Source organism: Anomalospiza imberbis, chromosome 1, assembly GCF_031753505.1.
Source record: "Anomalospiza imberbis isolate Cuckoo-Finch-1a 21T00152 chromosome 1, ASM3175350v1, whole genome shotgun sequence".
NCBI lineage: Eukaryota > Metazoa > Chordata > Aves > Passeriformes > Viduidae > Anomalospiza > Anomalospiza imberbis.
The window spans coordinates 51,460,928-51,485,942 of NC_089681.1; the positions used below are offsets into that span (position 1 = coordinate 51,460,928).

At 39.5% G+C, this 25,015-nt stretch overlaps 1 protein-coding gene across 11 annotated transcripts in view; it reads left to right on the plus strand.

The window, feature by feature from the left end:
* Positions 1 to 25,015, plus strand: part of MTCL1 (microtubule crosslinking factor 1) — a 104,759-nt gene that overhangs the window by 67,266 nt on the left and 12,478 nt on the right. For 6 of the 11 annotated variants that reach the window (XM_068192060.1, XM_068192022.1, XM_068192051.1 and 3 more), the window contains 6 exons: positions 5,380 to 5,472; positions 8,301 to 8,531; positions 10,087 to 10,275; positions 16,326 to 16,493; positions 19,570 to 19,824; positions 23,927 to 24,232. In XM_068192060.1, the coding sequence (XP_068048161.1) occupies positions 5,380 to 5,472; positions 8,301 to 8,531; positions 10,087 to 10,275; positions 16,326 to 16,493; positions 19,570 to 19,824; positions 23,927 to 24,232 (1,242 nt within the window). Of the gene's footprint in view, positions 1 to 5,349; positions 5,473 to 8,300; positions 8,532 to 10,086; positions 10,276 to 16,325; positions 16,494 to 19,569; positions 19,825 to 23,926; positions 24,233 to 25,015 lie in introns of all 11 variants that reach the window. The other 5 variants (XM_068192034.1, XM_068192072.1, XM_068192086.1 and 2 more) reach the window with 2 other exon arrangements.

Genomic DNA, 25,015 nt, shown 5'->3' on the forward strand with positions numbered 1-25,015 from the left:
GCTGAATTTTAAATTAAAATTTTCACAAGCAATGCTGAAGAGCTGCCATTTAGTGATTCCTTCTGTTTTTAAAAATGAGCACCATGGGCGCTTAATTGTTTTATTAAATACAATAAATGCAGACAGACATGTACTTGAAACTACCCTGTGGCCTAACTGTAAACATGTGCTGTTTTTTGGGCTTTGCACTTTAGTGGTTAGTGCAGGATTATTAGAATGTATTTGCGTGTTAAAGAGGTCGGTTAGAGTCACAGTCCAAGGGAAATTATATCTTGAAATTGCCTTAAGAGCAGGGCTTTGTTTTCTTGCTGAAACAAGCCTTTCAGCTGCTGCTGTGGGAGGCTGTAACCCATTGGGATGGATATTCAATCCATTATTCATGATTTTAGCAGATCTCTGTTGTGGTGGGACAGGGAAATCATTCTTTACTATCCAAGGAAAAAGCAGGTGAACTAGTAAGAATTGCCCTGACTAAAACAAACAGGAGAGCTAACAAAAGGTAACATAGAGCAAATATCTTATGGCAACAACATGGAAACCAATGGGAAAAACAGTAAATAATTTTTCACCTGCTGATTTCTGCCAATGGAATATCCAAAAATGAAAGGCAGTTTCCTCAAGCAATCTTCTCCTGTTTATTCAGAAGCAAGAAGACATTTGGAAGAAGAAAGATTTCACTCTTTCAAATGACCAGATATGGCTTGGTACATTTGATACCGGATGCTCTAAATTGGAGCTGTATCTCCTAGTTCTATTCCGTCAGAGAATCTCAGTTCTGCCTTTTCCTGAATGAGTGTATATCAAAGGCAAAAGCACTTTGCATTTTAGATTTTGATTATTTTCATACATGGCTTTTAAAGACTTACACATTTAGTTCTGTGTAGAAAAATACCATAAAATCTCTGACACTCATAGGTTATGGAAAAAGAACTACTGAAGGGAATTCATGTAAAAGGAGTGAGTTGTTACCAGAGATTTAAAATAAAAGCAGATAGGCTGGAGAAGGTGAGAGCATGTCTTAAACAAGTTTTCCACAAGGTCTAGTAATAAAATAGGAATAGCATATAATAATTTCTTCTAAGCCACTTTTAATATGTTTATCCACTTTGCTTACTTATCATGCCAATAAGGAATGTATAACTAAGTTAATTACTGGGTTAAGTGTGGACCAACCAGATACAGTGATGTGCAAATTAGGTAAGTCAATTTACCGCCTGCTTTGAATCAAAACTTCTGTATGGATCCATTTTGGAAGAGATAGATGAGGAGAATTTTGATCTATATTTTGACAGTTCTATTTTTTAACTGCTGCTGTTTCTGTGCAATTTTCATAACTCCATGTGAGTTTTTTTCAGCTGGATGGTTTTTGCAGCAGCTCACAGCCATGTGCTGAACATTTGCACATGCATTTCTCTGGTTAAAGGTTTTGTTTTTCCAGAAAGGCCACAGTGAATGGTTTACACATTGTGACTTTTTTTCTTCTGGTAAAAAAAGCAAAAAAAGCCAACAACAACAACAACCAAGGACCACATAGAAAGTTCTATGTCTTATGTCCACTATTCCTCCAATGCAAAGCTGTGGGAAGAAGAAAGATAAACTGATGCTGTGATTATTCCTTCCCACCAAGATTAGGGGATGCAAGAATAATTTGCTTTGATGTATTGTATTCTTTCTTGCTATGTAAGATTCTGTAGAGGTTGACAGTGTAATGGCTTAAAAGACCCTTTATGATGTAAATCTGGATATTTGAGTCCTAAGTGAACTTGGTGAGACTTTGTGTACTCTCCATACAATGAGATGGATTTTTAAAGACTTGGAGTGAAGTGTTCTGTGTTTTCCCAAACTCAGAGACTTTTCATATAAGTACAAATAACCACACAGCTGCCTATTCTACACTAGCAAATGAAATATATGTCATCTATTTTTAAGGGGTGAGAAGAAGAGTACATCTTCAGAAGCAGCCTCTGTGAATTCAGTTAGATGTGAATTGCATGGAAAAAGTATAACAAAAGTACTGGAACTTTCTTTCTGACCAGCTGTCAATCTGTGGAAAAGTAGCAATTTTTAAACTGTGTGTTCAAATGTAAGGTGCAAATATCAAAGAATTATAATGTAGTTTTAGAGGAGCAGCATAAAACATTTATCTTTTGACTTGCTTCGAATTGCACGCTAATGCTGGAAAGCATCATTCTACCCTGCCTCCTCAGGCCTTATTTTTGTTTGATCATTTCTAGCGGGGGGGGGGGGGGGTAAAAAAAAGCTTAAGAGAAAGATTCCATGAAATTTCATGTTCACGATTGTTGCATATAAATTGATTAAGTTTGCAGGCGAATTGAGGTTGCAATTAGCTACAGTAAAATGGAGTAAGCAGACAAATAAAACCCAGCCATACCTTGTCTTGGATGGCAATCTTGTAAAAACAAGTCATGGCAGATATGTGGGATTGTGTGAGCTGCAAAGTAACCTAAAAAGCTGTCAGCACTCTGACAGTGGGGGGAAAGGGGTTGGTACTGTGAGGGAGCGGTGGTGAAGTCCCCAGGATGAGTTTTCTCTGTGCATCTTCTTGAGGTGAAGACATCAGCATGGATTAGCTTGTTCTGGAGTGATAACAGGTGAGATAAAAGGTCTGAGCAGATTTGGCCGTGCCTGTCTGAGGGGACAGGAGTGGAAGTGTGTCTGGTAATTCAATAACTGGGATACATGGGAAACTGTTAGTCGGTGTTGAGCTGTGGATGAAGTGCAGCTGTTTCTGTGGTGCTGTAGTAGAGTAGCACTAGCTCGTAGTTCCCATGGTATTGTGTTTGTACGTCTTGTAGAGAGTTTTTGTCTGTTCTGTGATGTCAGCACATTGTGCAGTGGCCGTCGTATTTGGGATGTCTTCTGTTCCTTGTGTAGCACACTCCTTAATGAGAACAAAGGAAGCAAAGAATGGAATATAACAGGTTGTCAACTGTTGTGTCCATTTTGTAGTAATGTTTCTTTTCAAAACAAAACAAAACCACAGTTGTGCCACAGACTACAGCCTTCTGGTTTTATCATAGGGGACTGATTTTCACATATAAGCCAGACATCCATCAGTGCAGTATCAGAAACCTGAACTGCATACACAAATATTACATTATACATTTATAAGTATTATTCATTCACTATACATTTATAATATTATTCATTCACAATCCTAATAGATTGTTTAGCAGCAATCTATTAGTCACTTAAGCAGCCTTACCTCCTGTGATTTGAGCAGTGGAGATATCCCAACATTTCTGGTAGAAATGACATTATATATTATTATAGACTATGAAGAGTTCTCAGGTTGCATTGAAAGGGAAAAGGTGTGCAGCTCTGCATTCAGGCACTAGCTGCTTTTCAACTTAAATTTACTTTAGGACTCACAAAAATGTATTGTCCTTAAAGAGGCAAAGCAGCTGTGACGTGATTTTGACTTAGCGTGCATATAATACTGCATCTACCTTTATGATATATTTAATTTCTTTTCAGTAATTCCAACAGTTCCCACATAATCCCACCAATGAAGTTTCCTGAAATTTGGCTTTGCATGGGCTACATATTTATAAAAAAAAATGGATGGGTTAATAATTTTGAATCCATAAAGGGAGGAACAGATTTTTTTAAATTATACATTAATGAACTGATACATTGGTTTTTGTTTGCCATATTCCTAAAGAAGCTTGATCAGAATAAAATAATGCAGAAATTCTTGATGAAAGTATTTTTTCCTTTATTGCATGAGATAATTAAATTAAGAATTTACAAATGATTGTGCAAAACTGACAAATCCCATCACAAGCAATTATTTTCAAATCCAAATTTTGACCTTATGCACTACAAAATGTCTGCAGACACATTACAGAGACAGATGAAATTGATAAGGCAGGTAATGTTCTCTTAGTCACTTTATGTGTATATTTCAGTGGGATGGAAGTGTCTTTTCCTCAGGTAGAAAACAGACATGCACAAGTCAATAAATGACTCCAGTAAAGAAGGCACTGATAGGGCCCAGAATGTCTGTGTAGGTCCCCTTTTGATTTCCTGCATAGTGTGGTCCTGCAGGTAGTTTTTGGGATACTTCCATTTGCCTTATCTCATTTTTCCCTAGAGGAGGGGTGAGGAGTGTCTGTTCCACGGAGAACTACATTTTGAATAACTAAAATGTTCCAACAAGGGCTGTGTGGCCTGAACAACAGCAGCTGCTGGCTTTGCTCTGGAAAGTGGGAGGAGTGGCGAGGAGGTGGATGCCGGGGCTGATGCCGGCAGGGAAATGGCAACACAGCCCAAGAGAGCAATCCCACGACCTTTGTTACGTCCCCGCAGCTGCTGAGGTTGGAGCACGCAGGACATGGGCCAGCTGAGAATTCGGGATTACACTTTGAAGCCTGAAGGAATCCTGACTTTAAGTACATTTTTGCTCTGGGAAGTAGGAGTGTGGTGCTGTAGTGCTTTCTGTGGTCACACACGTGAAGAGAATGGCATCCAGCCGAGCATCACTTTTGTACAGATAAATCAGTTTTGGCACCAATGTGAGAGACACAAAGTGAAGGGCACTGAAAGTTCTGATCAGAAATATAAGTGCCACAAGCTTAATTACTGTAGTATAAATAATGAGATCTGACTCTGCCTTCTTGGGTCTTTATTTTTGAGTTAAGTAACTTTCAGGAGTAAAGTTGACGGAATGCCAAACTTAATGAGAACATAAAATTGAAGGTATTAAGATTAAAACAGTATCGGACCTGAAAGGGGGGATAGTTAATTATTTTGGTCAGATCTCAGGCTCACACAGCTTATCACTGTGACATTTTTGTTTTAATTATTTTGAGTAGAAATCACAGAGTGAAGTTGACTTGTGCAAAGAACTGTCTTATATCTGAAGAAAGGGATCTTATGTATACTTGGTTTAATAAATGCTGTCCCATTAACTGCCCTATCAAAACTGTTGCAAATGAATAATTAGGTTCAATATGCATGCATTAGATTAATCTTGTGAAGAGGTGTTAAAATTTTACAGCTTTGATTATGATGAAGAAATGCACCACCAAATATGTAATCCTGCAAACAGGAGTCTAAGCTATTCAACTCCAAGCCCAGAGCAGAGGCCTGAAGAGAATATCCGATATGTAACATCAGCACTCCAGCTTTAGTTTCCAGAAGCCACACAGGAAATTCCCACACAGATTTAGGACATTGTTATTTATTTGCACACTGTGCTTTGGTTTTAACTATTGATAATCCTGAGTTGTGCAGATGTCTGTCCTGTGGCTCTTTTCTTTTTCATTTTTTTACACCTCCGAGACACATTTTCTGCTAAACCTTTCCCTTTGTCCTGCTGATCAGCTCAGGGATTCCCATGTTTTACCTGTACAGAATGTATCGATACAGGAGCTTCAGGCTCAGCTTGAGCAGGAGACAAGACTTCACCGAGAGGAGCAAGAAAAGTTTACAGAAAGGATCATCCAGGTAAATACAAAACCCACCTGGGAGAGACGCATGACCATGATGTGTGACGTGAGCCTTGTTTGTCACGACTGTGGGAACTTGTGTCCTTATGGCTGTGCCTGTGTGACCTCATCTGAGTAAATGAAGAATCTGGAATCTGGGGAAATCTAAACTCAAGCCTATTTTGCCACTGCGAATCTGGCTTCTCTGCTTGGTGGAGAAAAATTTTGTCCTTCCCTCTGCAGGGGAAATCGTGGTATAGTCATGAAATACTGCATGGAGAATCCTGTCATCCTTCAGCTCTCCGTGAGCTGGGGAAGTGTGTGTTTGATCTCTGGGAGCTCAGTTCAGCTCCATACCTTATTCTGACTCCTCCTAGCCAAAAGAAAATCCAGCACCTCTCTGAAGTCAGAGGAGTTGCTATGCGCACATAGCTGAGAAACAAATCAGAACATTCATTCTTGTATTTCTCAGTACTCAGTGCTTCCAATTTTCTTATTGATAGCTGGTGAATAAATATTTTTTTTTTTTACATGAGCTCCCCCTGCTCTTTTGAAGCCTGGAACAGATTAGTCAATTGTTTTGTGATCTTCAGCTCCTAGAGCAAAAAAAATCTGTTACTAATTTCTGCAGGCTGTTTGGCTCTTAACTGAAGTTTTCTTTTTAAATTTACTTCATGGACTAAATTCTGCATAATTGTTGCATACTGTAAAGAATTGTTTCTTGTGCCAACTAATCTCTTTATGCCCAAGTGGTATCTTTCATAACTAGCTTTAATTTCCAGTTGATCTCCACAGGAGCTTTCCACTGGAGCTTTTGAAGGCAACCAGTCGATTGATTTCCTTCCTAGTTGTCTCAGCTGTGAAAGCTTTGTGGAAGCTATGCCTGTCTCTTAAAGTTGTTTTTTTTTTTTTTTCAATTGCTATCCATTGAAAAAGCATAACACTCTATGAATCTACCTCCACTAGGGTCTTCTGCAAGAATTCATGACCACAAGGATTTGAAATATAACAGCTTGTCAAATGATGAAAAATGCACCAAAATCAAAGCTAGTTGTTCATGTTGATAGCCAGCAGAAATAGAAGAATAAAAGCATCTTCTGGAGTCTTAATTTTTTTTCCAGATTATGCCCATTCTGTTGACAATGTTCCTTTTTTATCATCTTCCAGGATTTCTGGTGGAAATTACTCAGATTTTTGTTGTATTTAACCATAACTTTATTTGATGGAAGAATGACCATCAACATCAAATCTATTTCTTTCTTCCCATAAAAACTAAATTTAAAATCAGCCCTTCTTTTACTTTTTCATTTCTAGGAATGTTTAATGACATCAAACTGATGTGTGCTAACAGTGTACAAGCTCCATGAGTGTTATTAGGATTTGTGTGTATGTGTTTTGGGGCCATTATGGCTAATTTTGTTCCAGAATACTTTTAAGCTTCATTTTAAACACATTTAAGCTAGCCACTACTGTAAATAATTTCAATTTAATCGGGAACTTTTTAAGGCTTAGTAGCATAGATGCTAAAAATTTGCATTATGCTGGAGCACATCATTTAGATGGCGGGCAAGTCCTTAGGAAACTATCTCATATGGACTGGTATCCTATTTCAGAAGCATGTGAATGTTACCATGAAAATCAAACATATATTTCTTAGCAGTATTTATTGCTAGGGAGTCCTAATCCCTGAAACATTCTTTATTCTTATGTGAGCATTGTTTGTTGCAGGGCGTGTTCCGACGGTTTGGATTGTTGTGGTCATAAGTGTACTGTGGCTTTCATAGATTTTATCTGTGGAGCTGGTCAGGAAGGAGAGGCTGTTGTTCTGCAGAATGGAAAATAGAAACTGGCACCTGTAAACAGTGACTCTGTACTCATTTTCCATCTGCATTTTCTTCATCTATGAAGAAGCCACAGCTGGCTTGAAGTGGAAACACTTTCTCATCTATGCACAATATGAGATATTGTACAACTAACTTGTACAAGTTCTGTTGGGTGCAGGTCATGCCATGGTTTGATTTTTATATATTGAGAGGGAGGTTACGTATAAAGAATGATGTTTCAGGTGGCCTTGCATTGAAACAGGTGTAGTTGTACGTGTCCTCTAAAGAATGAGCTTTTCTTGGTGATTCTAGTACTAAGGCTGAGACATGTCAAGTGCTGAGTTGCAATCTGTTCCTGTCTCTTCAGTTCCTGCTTGTGTCCCAGATAAAGTCATGCCAGAATGAGAGACTGTTTACTGTGGTATCATTCAGATGCCTACAAGTATGAGCTGCAAGGAGTGAGGGATCAGTAGTGGTATCTGAGGTACTGGAGGTATTTTCTTCAGAAGTGTTACCCTTCCAGAGGCAGAGGGAGACATAGCAACTGTGGACAGATTAAACCTGTGCCTGTGGGAGGAAGTTGTAAGGCAAATATTCCAGGTTTTCTGAAGGGCAGCTGTGGCCCCACCTTGTACAAATGGCTGCAAATGAATTTAATAGGTGTGATATATGCAGTAGTGTGGGCTGGCGGCTCTGCTGGGAACCTACTGCAGAGATACGATCAAGAGAGGGAGGAAAATATGAGTGGTGTAAAATGTTTAACCAGCTTCAGAGGTCTTGTGCATCTTTGAAGTAAATATCCACTTCCAAAGCAGGTTACTTTCATATGGTTATCTAAGAAAAGCTTATCCTCTAATTTCCTCAGCAGACATAACTGCTGAAGAACTTATTGAGCCAAACTCAAAAGCTGCTCACTACTGATGAAAATTAGAGATTTCAGTTTGTCTCAGCCAATGAAGTACAAGTCCTGGAGACTGCCCCAGGACACCCCCCTGTTGACATGTTGCCTGTTATTCCATTAAAGCTGGAGGAGGAGCATATGCAGACCCTGCGGAGAAAAGACTTGGAAGTGCAGAGCTTGACTTTGAAGAACAAACTGGAGGAGAAGACCTGGAGTCAGGAGAAAAATCTGCTGCAGCAGGAACTCAGGCATTTCAAGCAGGACACCTTTCTCCTGTATGTCAAACTGAAGTGGCTGCTGAAACACTGGCGGCAAGGGAAGCGAATGGAGGAGGAAGGGGAGGACACATTAGAGGTAACTGTCCCACCTTAATAATCCAGAAGAGTACTGGGATGTCCCTTCTTTAAGTGTAGACTTGAAATATGATGTGGCACCAGCAGCTTTCAAATTGCATATATATTGAAAGGGGATTCAAATTAAACATGAAAGCTGGTGTTGGCTTGTGCTGAAGTAGATTCTGCATGATGTGTTACAGATCATCCATCTTTAAAGTGAAAACCTTAACTAGTACAAACAGCTGGTCCTGAAATACTCTCACACAGTAAATGAAAAATTAATTAGGTCTCAAAGATATGACTCCTGAGTAATTTTTGAAAGAAAAAAGCACATTAGCAAGGTGAGGGAGTCAAATCTGTTTAGATGGATTGAGTGCTGTTGTTTTTCTCATCCTGTGCACAGTGTGTCCCTTACAAAGCCTTCAGCAATACAGATGGAGGGAAGCTCTGTTTCTGTGTTGGCAGGAGAATTATACAGCTTCATGTGGGAACTTAGAGTGAACCATCCTCATTTGTTCCTCTTCTCCATACACACGTCTGTCGCCATCAGCAGCAATACACCAGTCATCATCATGGTGCTTTTCTAAGTAGAGGCTAAATCAAGATCAGGAATTTCAGAAGTACATAACAACCTGGAATCCCCAAGCTGACACATCTCAGCAGGGGTGTGGTTACCAGCCAACATGCACTGTGAAGGAAGTGTCGAGTTGCACACCTAGAATTACCATTTGCTTCCTAGCTAAATTAAAAAAAAAAAAAACCTAAAATATTTTCCTGTTCTGATATTTTATATTAAATTCTTGAGAACAAAAGATTTGTTTTGCAGGTTCATGCAATTCTGAAGCCATTTGGTAAGCAACAAAGTATTTTTTCTCAGTATTTCTGGTCCTTTTATACCTAGTGTTTTTCAAGGTTTGCTGCATTTGGCAGTACAAGTAACCTTTCAGGTCTGGTCAGAGTGTGCTTAAGCTGAATACTCCAATGTTTTGTATTCTTAGATAAAGGATGGATGAACATCTTTGATTCATCTGTGGTGGTAATATGAGTCAGAAACAAGAAATGAGTAGCTGTTTAGAAATAATTAGCTTCTACTTTACTTCAGCTGTGTTAATTTGCTTCTGTGCAAATTTGCTCATCTTCTAATACCAAAAAGCTTTAATTTCTTGACTGTTTGGATTTTTTGACTGGTTAATTTATTACCAGTCCAGCTTTATTGGAGCCATGTTTTGTTCATATTTTGTAGAAAATAAAATGATAGATTTGGATACTTCCTAATTTCCATTACTTCATCACACAGTACACCAGTGTCTTGTACAATTCTTGATTAATGTGAGATAGATTATATCCATCATGTGACATCAGACCCATCTCAGTTGCATAAATCCCCTGTGTTACAGGCCTGCCTAGTGGTGTGTTCACATATGCAGTAGGTGATATATCACCCAAAGATCAGTTCTGTGGCCTGCGTTGAAGTCAATATATCACCACAGAGATGCAGTCCCTTCCCTTAGTCTTTCAATAGATTTCTGGCCCCAGAGGTAAATGGCAAAAGCATGTTCCCTCTTTCATTCTAGATCGAGCACCCTGAGGCCCTCCCAGACTTTGGCATTCAGTCTGAGCAGAAGGCAAATGATGCAGAGCAAGAGGAGGAAGAAGAGGACTTTGTGTTTGCACTGACAGATTTCTCCCAGCATCCCACCACAGAGAGCACTGATCATGGACCACAGCTGCAGACTGCAGAATTACTGCAGCAGCAGAAGCAGGTACTGCACCATTTATGTATCTTGCCCTGGGAATGGAAACTGTGAATTTTCTAGAGAGTCCTGTGCTCCTGTGTTAAATCGCCCAGAATCATACTTGTGTAAATGCTTCTAGCTACGCAGTAATTACAGTGGATTTCATCCATTATATTTATATTTAAATTTAATCATGAGCCACGTGATTACTGTTCTTCTGTTGACAGATGCTATCAGTGAAAAATCTTATTTCCTCTTGTGGCTGTTTGCCCAGAAACATCTATCAGTATGTGATGGTTTGCAGAATTTACAGACTCCTCTTGTCTGAGCACATCTATTGTACTCTACTGTCAAGCTTTTAGCAAGAACATGGGATTTTGTTTCCTTGAAATAATTTATGAAACTAGCACATGTATTTAATGTTTCCCTTACAGATGATGGGAAAACAATGTAAAAGTTCCTTCCTGTCACTGGGCTTGTTTTTAAAAGCCTGAAATCAGATCATACTAACTTTTCTCTGGCATCTCCTGTACCCTGAATGTGTGTCAGAGCACTGCCATATATCCTAGCTTTTTCCTTTGTACATTTAATATACTAACTATCCTAACAATACAAATTTTAAAAAAAGACAGATTTCTTCTATTTTTTAAATGAAAACCATTCATACTAGACCATTCTGTTACATGCATTTATTTGCAATCATAAATAGAATGGAGCAAGAATTCTATGTGAAAATCAAATTCAAGGGAAAAAAAAGTCTTCCGTCTTTATGCCTGATGTCCCTTCTCTATCCAAGCCTTTGACTTGGGAGCCTGCTCCACAGTGACAGCTCTCAGGCAAATATGTACTCCCTATGATCACAATACTTAGCTGGAGTCACTGCAGGCCTGGGGATTGTGTCTCTTTGCATCTGAGCTCTTCACCTTGAATTCCCCAGACTCTCATGATTATGGACAACCTGTTTACTAACTGCCTATGTATTGCAGCAGGCAACAGGAATTCTCTATCCTATAAAAAGGGTAGTCTCTAACTATTATTTTCTGTGAAGTGTGCTACCAAGTTAGTATTCATTTGATTAGTTTGGCATTTGGAAATGTTCTAACTTGCTGGTCACCCAGACCCATCACTGTCTTCCTCTCAGCAAGCTCTTCACTGGTAAAAGGCTGTAGAAGGCCATACAAGAGATGCTCTTGTACACATCATCTGACTGCATTTCATCTGTAGACTGATTTATTCTGGAATTAGTAAAATAAATATATACCAAAATGCTGTTTCTTTACAAACTCCGTCATGTACTAACTTTCCATATAGAGCTCTTAAAATAACCAAGAACATTCAAATGAATTATGTACTCTTTGAAATAATCATTGCTTAGACATTAATCTCAGTTAAGGTGGCAGAAATGGGCAGTACATTGATTATAATTCATTTTTATATACATCACAGCAGTTCTGGCTAATCTTGCTTGAAGAATTGATCTGCAGGAACTGACCACACTTTGGTACTCCCCATGATGACAAAACTGCATGCTATCCAAATTAACTTGTCATGATAAAACAGATTCCTTGCTCCCCAACCAGAAAAAAGTGTTATTTTGACACTGCAAGAATGAAAAAGTTTGCTAAATATTTCTCATTTTAAGCACTATTATTTGTTCTGCTTGCTCACGGTAGGGCATCTTCTCACAAGCACTGCTGTTCTGAAAAACATACTGAGTTTTGAGGGGTTTTCTGCAGGTTCCTTAAGCCCACAACTGGAAAAAGGACTGTTTATACAGGGAATTTGGAATGATTGGTGCAGCTGGAAGTCTCCAAGGTTTGCACCTGCCCAGAAGAGCCCAAAGTTGCTGGATCTGCCTGACAAGCTCCAAGATTAAATGCATCAGCACATACTTCACATTAGGAATGAAACTTTTAATTAGTCTAGGAGTGGCTGAGATAACTAGGTCAGAAAAAAGAAAGGCCTTATGGTAACCTGAGGTTACCCATATTTATTTTTAACATTTAATGTTAATATTTAATGGCTTGTGTTTTCAGACTGCACTCCTGCTGCTGACTTTCTTACCCTGCCTGGAAAGTGGAATTGTTTTGAGAAAAATTATAAACCCAAAGGCCATAATTTCAACATGCAGCTTTTAATTTTATATTGCTATGATATGAGATACTCAGCTGGCTGAAAAATACACCAGTCTGGCTTGTCTGGGATTTTTATTTGGGCACTGTGTGGAGTGTTATAGGCAAGGCAGAGCAGAAAGGGGAGGAAAAAGGTAAGCTGATAAGAGGCAGAGTAGATCAGGGGTCTGAGACGGGCCAATTCATCTTTCCCTGCATGACATTGTCCCTTGGCTGGTAGCTGGGGGACACAGCAGAAAGTGTCAGGCAAAGTTAAGAGCCAGGCTGGAAGTTTGTGTTTAGGAGATAATCAAGCAAGTTGGACTGGTGGCACAGCAGAGGAGAACAGCCTGTGGATAAAGGAAGAGCTTTGTTTCAGTTTAGTATAAAGGGTGAGATGCCTGTTAGATGGTGTAAGATAAGGGAATGAGGAGTAGAGAGTTTATCAGTGGTCCAGTGGAAAAAGCATTAAAAAGCAATACAGTAGTGTTGTTGCTGGGAGGGGTGTCAAGAATTAGATCTTTTTGCTCATATAATGTTTGTTTTCAAAGCTTAGCTAAGAGAAAAGCCCAAAGGAATAGTCATTAAGCCCTGAATATACTGAAATGGGTTGCACCAGAATCCAGCTTATCTTTGCCTAGATGTGTGATTAGACAGAAAAAATACACGGTTCTGGTTTGCTGTTTAGGCTCCTGACCTTGTGTTTTTTATTTACTGCTCTACTAAACGGCTTGTAATACCAGCCTGTGGCTAAAGTCTTCAGTGAAATTCTCAAGGGAAATTCTCAGAGAAAAGTGAATTGTGATTGAAAGAAGAACCAAACTGCAAACTGCTCTTGTCCAAAACTTTTCTAGAGCTGGATGCTCCTGTTTCTGTGGTTGACTAAACTTAGTAAATGCTCCATTGTCCTACATTGGAGGCTACATAAAGGTTTTGTTTGCTGTCAGCTATTTTTTCCTATAAATCCAGAGCTGTGGATAGAAGTCTTTAAACTTTTGTAAAGCCTTTGTAATTATCTTGTCTTAGATCAGTTGTGAATCAGTGAGATTCTTCTAAGCTTTAAATTTTAGAAACAGCTAAGGTGCTCTTAAGGAGCCATCTCCTTGCATGGAAGACTGTCCAGAGAATCACAGCCTTACCAAATTTCTGCTGTGCAACATTCCTGAAAGGAAGCTGAAGACTATAACAATACTTTTTGTATATTTACAGGACTTAGTCTTCTGCATAAGCTGTTTTGCCAACAAAATCTAAAGCATGGCTTGATGTAAACATTGTATTTCAGAGCACATTCTCTCAAAAATACTTTCTTTGTTCTCCAAAATCACTCCAGTTTGGCAAAACAGAAAAAAAATAATTTCAGACTTCTCCAGCTTCAGACTATAAATACTGAGTCATGCAGAAGAGACTTCTCTGCAGGAGTACAAAGTATGTAACCAAAATTGGATTTATACTGGCAAGGTAATTATAATCCCAGCAAGCCAGGGGGCACCTGGGGTACTTGTCTCAAAACAGTGACATTGATGTAATGCCTCTAGAAATAAGAAATGCCCTCAACACAGTAGGCTACAAACCTGCAATGTTCTTTTGTCTCCTTTATGTACTAGTCCATATCTTCTTTCTTTGCAAACCAAATTTTGTAGGACTCTAAAATTATCAAATATATGCACAGAAATGAGAGCTATAACTTGCTTGGGTGTCATTTGGTTTTATTTTTCTTCTGTCTCATTTCTCTTATGGAGCCTTTTGACTAATTTGCCAGGGAAAGGTTTGTACAGCACACCAGAAAACACAGAAGGTAGTTCTTGAATGAAAGCACTTCATAGACATTTGGAGTCGGGGTTTTCAAAGAGGATGAGACCAGATTTTGATGTGTTCAATACCCAGCAGCTCCTGTTGTGACATTAAGGGCAAAACTTCAAAGGAATTCTTATTCTGATTATTACACAAGGGGCTTGAAATGTTTGGAGAATTTAGCCTTAATTAGGTAGTAGAATGAAAATGCATAGTGGAAACATAAAATCTCATTGCATATTGAATAGTAGGTGATCTTATATGCATGATGGAGACTGCTGCTGGAAACTGCTAATTGGCATTAAATGTTAATGGAGTTAATTCTGCTTCTCTTAGTGCGCTTCTTGCAAAACCCCATCTTGTACAACATCACTTTTCATTAACCCAACCAGATAGGTCAGTCAATGAGCACCTGCCGTCATTTCCCTACATCTAGCATATTTTTGCTGATGCATCAAATGGCTTGGAAAAAGTAGACCACGTTTTTTTGTTTTTTAAAGAAAAATGACATCTTGGCATGTATGACTAGCGATTACAAAAATAAGTGAGGTGGGTTCAGTGATGCCAAAAATCTAATGAGCGTATGAAGTCAGCTTAGTTGTCTCATAAAATTTAATAAGTATTGCCATTGAAAAAAGAACATGACAATTATTTAGATTTTTGTGTACTTCTGTTTACTTGACTTGTCTTCAAAGAAGCCTCCATGTAGTTACTTCATGAAATACCAGATAAGAGGGAATGCAGGAAGTCTTCACTTGGGAAAAAACCATAAAAATAATTCAATTAGACTACCATGCAAGGATGGAGACAACCAATTTGAGTTAGGCCTTCCAAATGGAGTTAACACATTCATGAGAACCAGGTAATTAAATGCTGAATTTTTTTGAGTAAGCTTTCCTATTTTTCTGCCCCTTGCTGTGTCTGCTAGTGAAGTATAATTTTCATAAAAGTATTTCTAGTCAGGATAACTCATCAGATACAATCTCTGTTTTTTCCCTGGTGTTTGAGAGGCTCGTAAGGAATATTTGATTTAAATTTTGGACAAAAAAATAATATATTTCTGTTTTCTGATTAAATGACTGCAAAAAAAATTGTGGGAAACCTTTTCTTTTACTAATCCAGAATAAATATTTAGAAAATGTTTTTTTTATATTTAACATTAAAATTGCAGGTTTTGCAAGTGCACAGAGAATGTGCAGAAGGTAAATGCCAAAACTAAGGGAAAAAAAAAAAGATTTTAATAAGAATACATGATGTCAGCTCTGGGCTAGAGTTTTAACTTAGCTCCACTCTTGGCTTCTGTCTACCACAAGAGCTCTGACAACATTTTCAGTATGGCCAGGACACTCTCAACAAGACATGAATGGGGGTTTGCTCTTTGATCCCCTCTGCAAGAGGGAAAGAAGCCTCGCGGGCCTTCAAGCCTTTGGTACCAAGAAGGGTGCTGCTGCAAAGCTAACCTGGGTGCAACTGCCTGGCATGGAGCAGGAATATGAAGTACAGACTAATGAAACACCTTAGCAGAGATACTCAGCTCAAAGCCTCACTGCATTTCCCAAAACAATTTTATCTGGGAATACAAAAAGCATTGAAAAGTTATCCCCTTTCTTTTTATGTAATTTACAAATATTTGGCATTTGATACGGAGCGATGACTCTATGTGTGAGACAGACACGTAACTACCCAACAAATCTCAGGAATGAGACTCTAGCTTTGGTTTACAGTATTAAAAAAAAAAAGTTATTAATTATGTCCTCAGTCCAGAAAGATGCTCATTGCCTTTTTCAGAGTAACTTAAGTATCTTTGGCTTTCAGGAAGCATCAGCACTGGGGCTAACGAGAGGCAGAATCATAGAATCATTTAGGTTGGAAAAGGCCTTTGAGATCATTGAGTCCAACCATAAACACAACACTGCCAATTCCACCACCAAACCACATCCCAAAGTGTCACATCCACACATCTCTTAAATACCTCCAGGGATGGTGACTCAACCACTTCCTGAGCAACCTGTAGACAGAGAAGACATTGCTATTCTTAGTTTTCTTGTGCGAAAGTTAGCCTAGGCACTTTCTCTTACAGGCAGTGGACACGCAGTCATTTTTCATCCTAAAAAATGAAACTGTGGATTAAAGCCAGCATCCAATGACAGCATTTTGTGTGCTTTGTTGTGTCAGGCAAGTGAAAACCGGAAGCTCCTGAATGCTCTGAAGGGTTTGCTGGATGACTTCCGCTCAGAGCTGCGGGACGAGGAGCGGGAGCGCCAGGGGCTGCAGCAGCAGTATGCCCTGCACAAGGCAGCCTGGGAGGTGGAAATCACTGAGCTCAAGTGTCGCCTCCAACAGGTAACGTGCCCTAAGTCCTGTAAAGAACAGCTGAGGTGCTTAATGAAACAGGAAATTTATGACAAACTGAAAAGGGACTTTCTCATGCATTTTATCCTGGTGTCTGAAAGCCCTCACCTGAAGCCTGATCAAAGCTTTGCTGCTTGAGCTGCCTCTTGGATTTCCAGTTGTCCCAGCACAAGGGCCCATGCAATGGGCACTGTGTGACATAGGTGAGAACAAAGCAACTGAACCTCTTGCTGTATTTTCTCAGCAGAGTTGGGTGGTGATGTATCAGCTGTGATAATGAGACATGTGGGTGTCTGCATTTATTGGAGAGAAAAATGTCTTGTGGTTGGCATGCTCACAATTAGTTCATCACTGTGCCTTGGTATGTAACAACTGCAGTATTTGATTTATAGCAGAAAAAAGAGTGATTCCACAACAGTGAAGTGATAGATCAATATACTGATATTAAACCAGCCATTCAAAGCTGCTGGTTAGTGATGGATGGCACCCCAATGAAGAGAGAGCTCTCGCTACCTGCCATGGGATGCTGTTAGAAGTATTTGTGTAAAACCTGGTGCCAGGTGTTCCAGTGTCATGTATGGCAGTTCACAGGAGATGTACTGTTTCTGAAGCAGTATGAAAACAAATCAGCAAAAAACCCACAAGAATTTATTTCCAAAGGTGATGTCATAAAAGCTCTTATTTTACACATTGAAGAGGGAAGGGGTGGGAGAATTAGTACATTCTGATCTTGAGAAAAATCATAGAGCTTATATAATAAATATAATAAATAATTAAATAATAAAAAATAAAACATAATATAAAATAATAATAAAATATTCGCTGTATTATATTTATATATATATAAATATAATTTAAAAATTCACTGTTGGAAGGGTGGTACATTTAGAAGGATTTGCTAAATTTTAGAGGCTCACTGTGACACATAGAGCTGAGATGTGAGCACTGTTTTTCCTGCCCAGGTACTGCAAGGCTGCTTTCCCAGAATGAAGGAGGCAGCTTTCATTTTTAGCAGAATCTTCTCCCAGAAGATTCAAATTCTTCGTTCCGCTGTTTCTCAGTGCGCGAGCATTTCTGAACAATAATATATCACTTGACAAAGAAAACAAAATCAGTTCCTGTTTTGGCTCCTTCTAAAATATCTTGGTGACAGATTTACCTGAAGCTTGAGATGGCAACAAAGAACAAAACTTCGGGAAAGTCTGACCACAGAACTGCCAAGCTTTCCTACTTTGCCTTTGCATGGGCAATAAACTTCCAGGCTGCCACTTTGGCTGGTGTTTGGCACCAGGATGGTGTTGCCACTCCTGCTCAGGGGTTTCCACCCTTCCTTCTGGGGCTTTTACCAGGCTCTTTGCTACCTCCACTGCTCTGCTGGAAATAATATATAACATTTGGTAATTACTGGGCAATGGGTGTTACTTGTTAGGGAGTTAGTGTTAGGGACCAAACCCTGCGTATGCTTTGAGAATTTGCATTGAGGACATGGGACCCATTAAGGATATGGGAGTCCCTCACTAGGACTCTGACCAATGGTCCAGCTTCAGGATGCCTGGGGGGAATACAATATATCATATGGTATATCGTATCATATATCATATCATGTGGTACACGGGTGTGAGAAAGATGATGTCATGTTTACTTTGTTATAATAGGATGCTGCTCTTTCAAAATTGATTTTTTTTTTTTGTTCGGTTGTTTGGTCATTTGAAAGAAAACAACTGGACTCTGAAAATTAGCAGTAGAAGATGCTGGTGTTTTTAAGATTTCCCTGTCACTGCAAGTGGTTGTAACAGGATGTTCTCTGCAGCTCAGTACAATTTAAGTAACTCAAGCAATAATCTCTCAGTCAATTGTTTGGGGAGGCTATTCCAGAGACTAGTTAGCATCACTCCTGAATCCAGTCTGAAATTTCTTTGCTCAGAAAGTTTGGGCTTATTTTCCACATAAGGCAAGGTGAAGGTGTTGTCCTTCTCTCTTGCTAGAGAAATATGCTTCCCAGCAGACCTGCTGCCTCTCATTTTTGAGGACAACATTAACTCCAGAGGTGGAAATGAGTTTTTGCTGCTTTTCACTTCATTCCACCTGCAGAGCTAGGGGATGGAGATATATCCCATTCTGAGTCACACACACATCTACTGAGCTGTCAACAGAAGGTCAGATTCCAAGGATAAATTCTTCACTCACTTGAACTTCCACAAAACAGTTGAGCACTTCTTCCCGCTGACAACAGTCCAGCACTGGCCCAGCTTGATCAGAGAGGTTGTACAATCTCTGCACTTGGAGGTTTTTCAGGATCCATCTGAACAAAATCCTGTACAACCCCTTCTGACCTCAGAGTCCATGCTGGAAGCAGAAGGTTGAACTAGAGACTTCCTGACATGCCATGAAGCTTATCTTTTCCTATGGGTCTATTGCCTTGGGCCAGCTCTTCTGATCTGTTTAAGCTGACCCCTGATCATGAAATGGAAGAAGGGAGGGAAGGTGGCATCAGATGACTGCCCTTGAAATCAGTTTAGAGTCCAGAACCTGAGAGATGGGGGGATGATCTTGGTGCACCTACTGCTGCTGCTGCTAACACCTTCTCTTGTTGGAAGGCAGGAGAGTCATACAATAACACCACTGCTGAGGGTTGTTGTGGGATAAGCCTCCTCAGAAGATGAATTCACTCTCCTTAGGTTTCAGGTGCTCTGAGCAAGAGCACAAAATCAGAGCAGTAGCTGAGGACATTGTTCTGAAAATTGTCTCAGAGATGATGATAAGGTTGGAGTTTATCTCCATGTTTCCTTCATTACTGGTACCTATAGTCCCATCATAAAATCATAACTGGTTCCTTAAGAGCGTGAACTGGTAGAGCTTGAGAAGTTATTCCCTGTAGTTTTCACTGTCTTGATTTTAAAACTTTTTCCACTCTGAACATATTTGATCATTTATTGAGATCCTAAGATGTAATAATTGCTATTATTCTGCCATTACCTTTGTAAAGTTAGGTCTTTAATCCATTGTCAGGCACAGATTTTTATTGCAGAAAGTTTAACATCCTAGTAACATTTGACTTTATTGCCAGCTGGAAGGGAAGAGTGAGAATACCTCCGGAGAAACAGGTCTCAGTTTGGATGCAAAGGGAGCTTTTAAAAGGGAAAGAGAGGAGCACAAGAAGCTTCTGGCTGACAGTCACAATGTGGTGATGGACCTCCGCTGGCAAATCCAGCACAGTGAGAAGAACTGGAACCGGGAAAAGGTGGAGCTCTTGGACAGGCTTGATAGAGACCGGCGAGAATGGGACCGACAAAAGAAGGAGCTGCTCAGGCGGATAGAGCAGGTAAGGAGCTGTCAGGTAAGGAGTCACCTTGGGTGAGCAGTGCCTGTCTGAAAGAATGAGGCCATTGTACCATTACTACACTCAGGCCAAGCTCAAGGGACAGCTTTAAGAAGCAGCACAGGAATGATTTTGCTTCCTTGGCTACATCAATGTTTCTCATGTTACAAAACAATTTATATACACAAGGGAGTAAAAGGAAAATGCTCATAATCCCTATAAAAGACCACTTATGAGAAATCAGCTCTAGGTTAGAGGTCATTTTCTCGTTTCAGTTACCCTGGACAAGCATGGTCACATTCTGTCTGAAAGTTTTAGCGCATCTCTGTGCTAAAACACTCAACCCACAGAGTTACTCAGGGTCTGGTACACAACTTCTTGCTGAAAGAGACTGATCATGAATGAATTTGCCCCCAAAGATGCATCTGCTGCAACTGTTCAGTCTCAACTGAATTTCTTTCTCTGGCAAAGGAGCACAGGGGTTAATATGAAGAGCCCTGACTGATAACAAACACAGTTATCAGTACTAAATATTCAAAAGAATATTGGTCACATAAATTTTGTGCAAACCTCTGTTATCACTTGCAAATCTGGGAAATGCATACCTACCCCCTTGTTTTCATGCCTATCTGCATTTTCATCTGCTTAGCATTAGAGACAAATAATACCTAATGAATTTATTATCAGCCTGGAAGCCACACAAAAAATGAAGTTTTATGAGGGGAAGTTAAAACACCGTTTTTGACTGAACATTGTTCAGCTATGAGTCATACATTCCAGGAAAAGCAAGAGAAACAACTGAAATTGTGGGTCCTCAACTAACTGAATGCTTTCTGTCCTTAGGACATCAGAAATGGATGACTTGTGCATGCTCTTTAGAGAGCATTATACTTGAGAAAAGCACAGAGTGGCCTCACAAGTTTAAATCAATGAAAGCCCAGTGTACCTTCATGATCAATTTTTGAAAAGGATTCATTGTCTGTGTCTCATGTTCCCACATCAGGGCTGCAACAAGAATTTAAAGAAAAGACACCAGGCTGGAAATATTATGAGTACAAGTCTAAACCTTGGTTTGAGCTGTGGCTATTAAACTCACAGAGAAGCACTTAAGAAAATCCCATGCTCATGTGGGTATTTCTAAAATCAGTGCTAAAAGTATAGGTCTGAGTGGACAGTGCCAAACATGAAGGTTTCATAGACCAAGAAAGGTGATTTTTGGGCCTCTAAATTTCAAAATATCAACAAAGCATATTCTGAATTTTTTAATCTCCTATATATCTGAGGGGTTTTGTGTGTACTTCATGCAGCTTTTTGAGCTAGCCCTTATAATGCAACACAGTAGTGCATCTCCTAAGATAAAACCATCAAAGCCTGTGAGCCTTATAGCAAAGCTCATCATGCAAAGTTCCTGGCTTGCAGGGTTCAGTGGCAGAAGGTGCTTACTTAGTTCTCCATGGCTTGACTGGGCTGGTTTCTAACTGTTGGGTTGTAGTGGCCAAACTACTTCCTATGGATTCTTCATGCACAATGGCAATTAAATAACCCTAGGAAATTTTCCAATATACTAAGGACATAGACAGAAACTTTTCTGTGAAGAGTCACTGCTACCTCTTTGGATGTTTATTTTATTTTTGATGTTTTTATAAATTGTGGGGGTTTAGGTATATCCTCAATAGCTTGAGGGACTTAACTTGGTTAAAGACTGCTTTTTCCATTCCCTGGGAATGGGGCACATTGAAGGAAGCCACAGAGAAATTCCTGTTAATGTTATCTAGCTTTTAATTCTCTTAAAACCTGACATAACCAGTCATCAGTGCTCTCAGTGTCATTCTGGGAGAGCCTACAAAATCACTCTTAGCTAGTGCTGGAACTGATTTCTTTTGTTATGTTTCTGAAACCTCTGATCTTTAACTATATATTTACTGTGCCAACAGAGTTGTACACAGAGTTGGCAATGAATAGGAGAAATAAAAAATATTATATCAAGCTAATGTCAGAGGACTAAAAGACCTGAAATAGCATTTGAAGTCTTGGCTACCTGCCTACAAAACTTCATAACTTATAATCAAACATTTCCCTGTGTGACAGGAAGCTTCCAAATATTTTCAAGCTTTCTGTTGAATATCGTCTCAGATTGCAGTCATGCCCTGCTTTATATGGAAACAATTAGTATATCTCTGAAGTCCTACTCCCCAGGGTTTTGGACTGTGTATTCCATGTATGGCAATACACAGAGGATGAGGAGACTACACCACTGTGTATGTTTGAAACAAAGTCCAAGAGATAGCAGAAGCGTGTGTGCCACATTTCATTCTAATGCTTTATGCCAGTCTGCTTTCACACAGCTCCTGAATAATGCATGTATGATAAGAGGGAAGTCACACCAATGTATAAAATATATAAAGCACTTTACTCTGGATGGTGATGGGAATACTGCTGGCATAGAAAAAACACCATGACCTACTTCCTTCAGAGCTCACAGTTGTTGTTTTTTCTTTTTAAGTACTTTGTCACTTCATTTTCCCTTAGAGAATCTCCCTCCCCTGTTCTCCTAAAGCTAATTGTGCACGGAACACACTGACAAATACTTAAACTCACAAGATCATCTGCAGGAAAAGTTGTGTATTTAAAGGTATAAACACAAGGGGACTCAAAATTATTACCCATTATTAAAAAGTTAGGACAATATTTGTCACTTTAATTCTCCTGTCAGCTCTCTGAGGTTCAGGGAGTAAGGAAGTATTCGTACTGTTTTCTCATAAAGGTTTCTAGAACATTGTCCTTATAGGATCCCTAAAACTCTGAAGGGCTTGCAATTGGAGCTATCTATAAAGAAAGCATGTAATTACCATTTGTCCTTCATTTGAATCTTGCCCATATGCTCAGGAATGGCCTCCAGGATCTCTTGATATATACCCTCCAGCCCCTGCCTTTACAGGACACCTCCTTTTAATGAAACTGCTTCAGATTTTGTACATAATTTTGTACATCATGAACAAAACACACAAAGATGCATTTCCCTTTTTGTAGACCTGAATCAAGAAAAAGATCTCACTGTTTTCAGCTCAAATAGAAATTTAACCATTTGGGACCTAAAATGGTTTGGTCTAAATTAGGCACTACAATGTCTGCTTATTTTTCCAAACACAAGCAGCAAGATAAATATGTTTTGTAGGTTCTCCGTTTCCAGGGCCCTAGTGAATGACTTGCATTTTCAGTTTATTGTTATTAATCTTAACATGCTGCTCTAGCACAACATCAAAGTTCTTATCAGATTCCTGCAGTCATTTATTATGTTTGAAATTATCACTTACTTCATTCACCCTGTTGTATTTGCAATTAAAAGAGAAATTGATCACATAATTTAATTTAATATTGGCAATTTCACTAATGGTTTGCCCTCTATTCACCAGCTTTTGAAAAGCGTAGAGTTAATGGCTTTGATGCCCCTTCTGTAAATACACATTTTCTTTGAACATGTTTTGCATGCCTAATTCATCCCTTTGACAATACTGTTCTGTACAAATACTCAACTTTCCAGACATGCGTTCAGGCTAGGCCATTTATAAAACAAAGCTTTTGGGTTTTTTTAAGCATAATTTTCTACTTCTGGAAACAAGTGATATACATAAAAGCGCAGCCTTTGTGTTGCTGACCAGAAGAAAAATGTCTTTGTTTTGATGAGAAGGCAATTCGCTCTGCCTTCCATCAGCTTCTACTTGTACTGCTATCAAAATTGCTTTTAAATAACAGTCTGTGTTGATTTGTTTCTTTAAAAACCAGATTACAGACAGACGCATTATTTTGTATATACATATATACTCAGTGTGTATATATGTATACATCTAGATGTAAATAAGCAAAACTGTGCATATACACATTTAGTCACTCAAAATCCCATGAGTAATAGCATCAAAGTTCTAGAGAAGTCTTTCTTTGTGGAACGACCAGTAGAGCAAGGCCAGTGTCCCTTGGAGGTGCACCCTTGGGGCAGGGCTGTAATCCCCAGGGCATGGGTGCCTTGCTCCTGGGGAAGGACGAGTTCTGCCAAATGCCATACACTGCAGAAGTAATTGCTGTTCCTTTTAATCTGCCTTGTCTCCAGCTCCAGAAAGAAGCGAGCCCACGGAGAGGAGGTGGTTTGATGTGTGACCAGAACGAGAGCAGCCGGCGGCCGTTTACGCCGCAGGGGAACCTCCGCGTACCCCGTTCCATGGGGTCCAGGTCCTACTCTGATTCCGACACCATTCAGTTTGACGAGCGGTCGCTGTCCAAGCTGAAGGAGAGCGACCGGTGCAGCGCCACGGAAAACCTCTTCCTGGAATCACTGTCCCTCGACTCCCCCGACGATCCTGATGAGCATCGCTCTCGGCACCTGGAGCGAGAGAAATTCTTGACTGGACTAACAGAAGTATGAGCTCTTCTACATTTTATCATGCTGTCATGTTATCTCTTCTGTCAGAATCAATACAGCTTCCCTGCTGTAGGAAGTGAGATATTGTGTCACAGACACTGCTTACAGTTACCCAGTAGTAAATTTGGTATTGACAAGTTTTCATTCCTTCTTATAAGCTGATTAGACCAGTGTCAGTCACCTGAGAAACTGGGAGCCAGCCTGAAGGTCCCAAAGATTACTTCATCTTGTGGCCATTCATGTTATGTATGAGAACTATATTTGACACCACATATTGGCTTAGAAGGTCTTAAATCTTTTCCAATTGTAAGTAGATACATATTTATGAAGAAACATGGGCTTTACTTTGTTAGTAAAGCAGTAAGTGCTGTAGAGGGGCACTTCTGATTGTTCTGCTGTGGTTGTTTTCTAAACAGATCAGCATGAGAGAGAGATGTTAAAAAAATAAAGTTATTTATCAGCAAAGTACCTAGCCTGAAATCACACTGTAAAGCTATAAAGATATAAAACACATTGCTAAAAGATGACAGCAGGAAATGGCGAATGAAGTCTATGTCCTCCACCGTGGCAGACTTATTTTCATCAGTTCCAGGTCTTCATGGTTTGTTTACATTGCTTCTGAGTGAAACCAAGTGTCCCCGTCGCCAAATGCTGATACAAAGCTAAAGGATTGAGAAATCACGTTCTTTGAGAGGAAGAAGAGAAAAAAAGATTAACAAAGACAAGAAATGTGACTGTCCTTTTTACATAGCTGTAGGTAGCTATGTGTTCCAGTTAGAT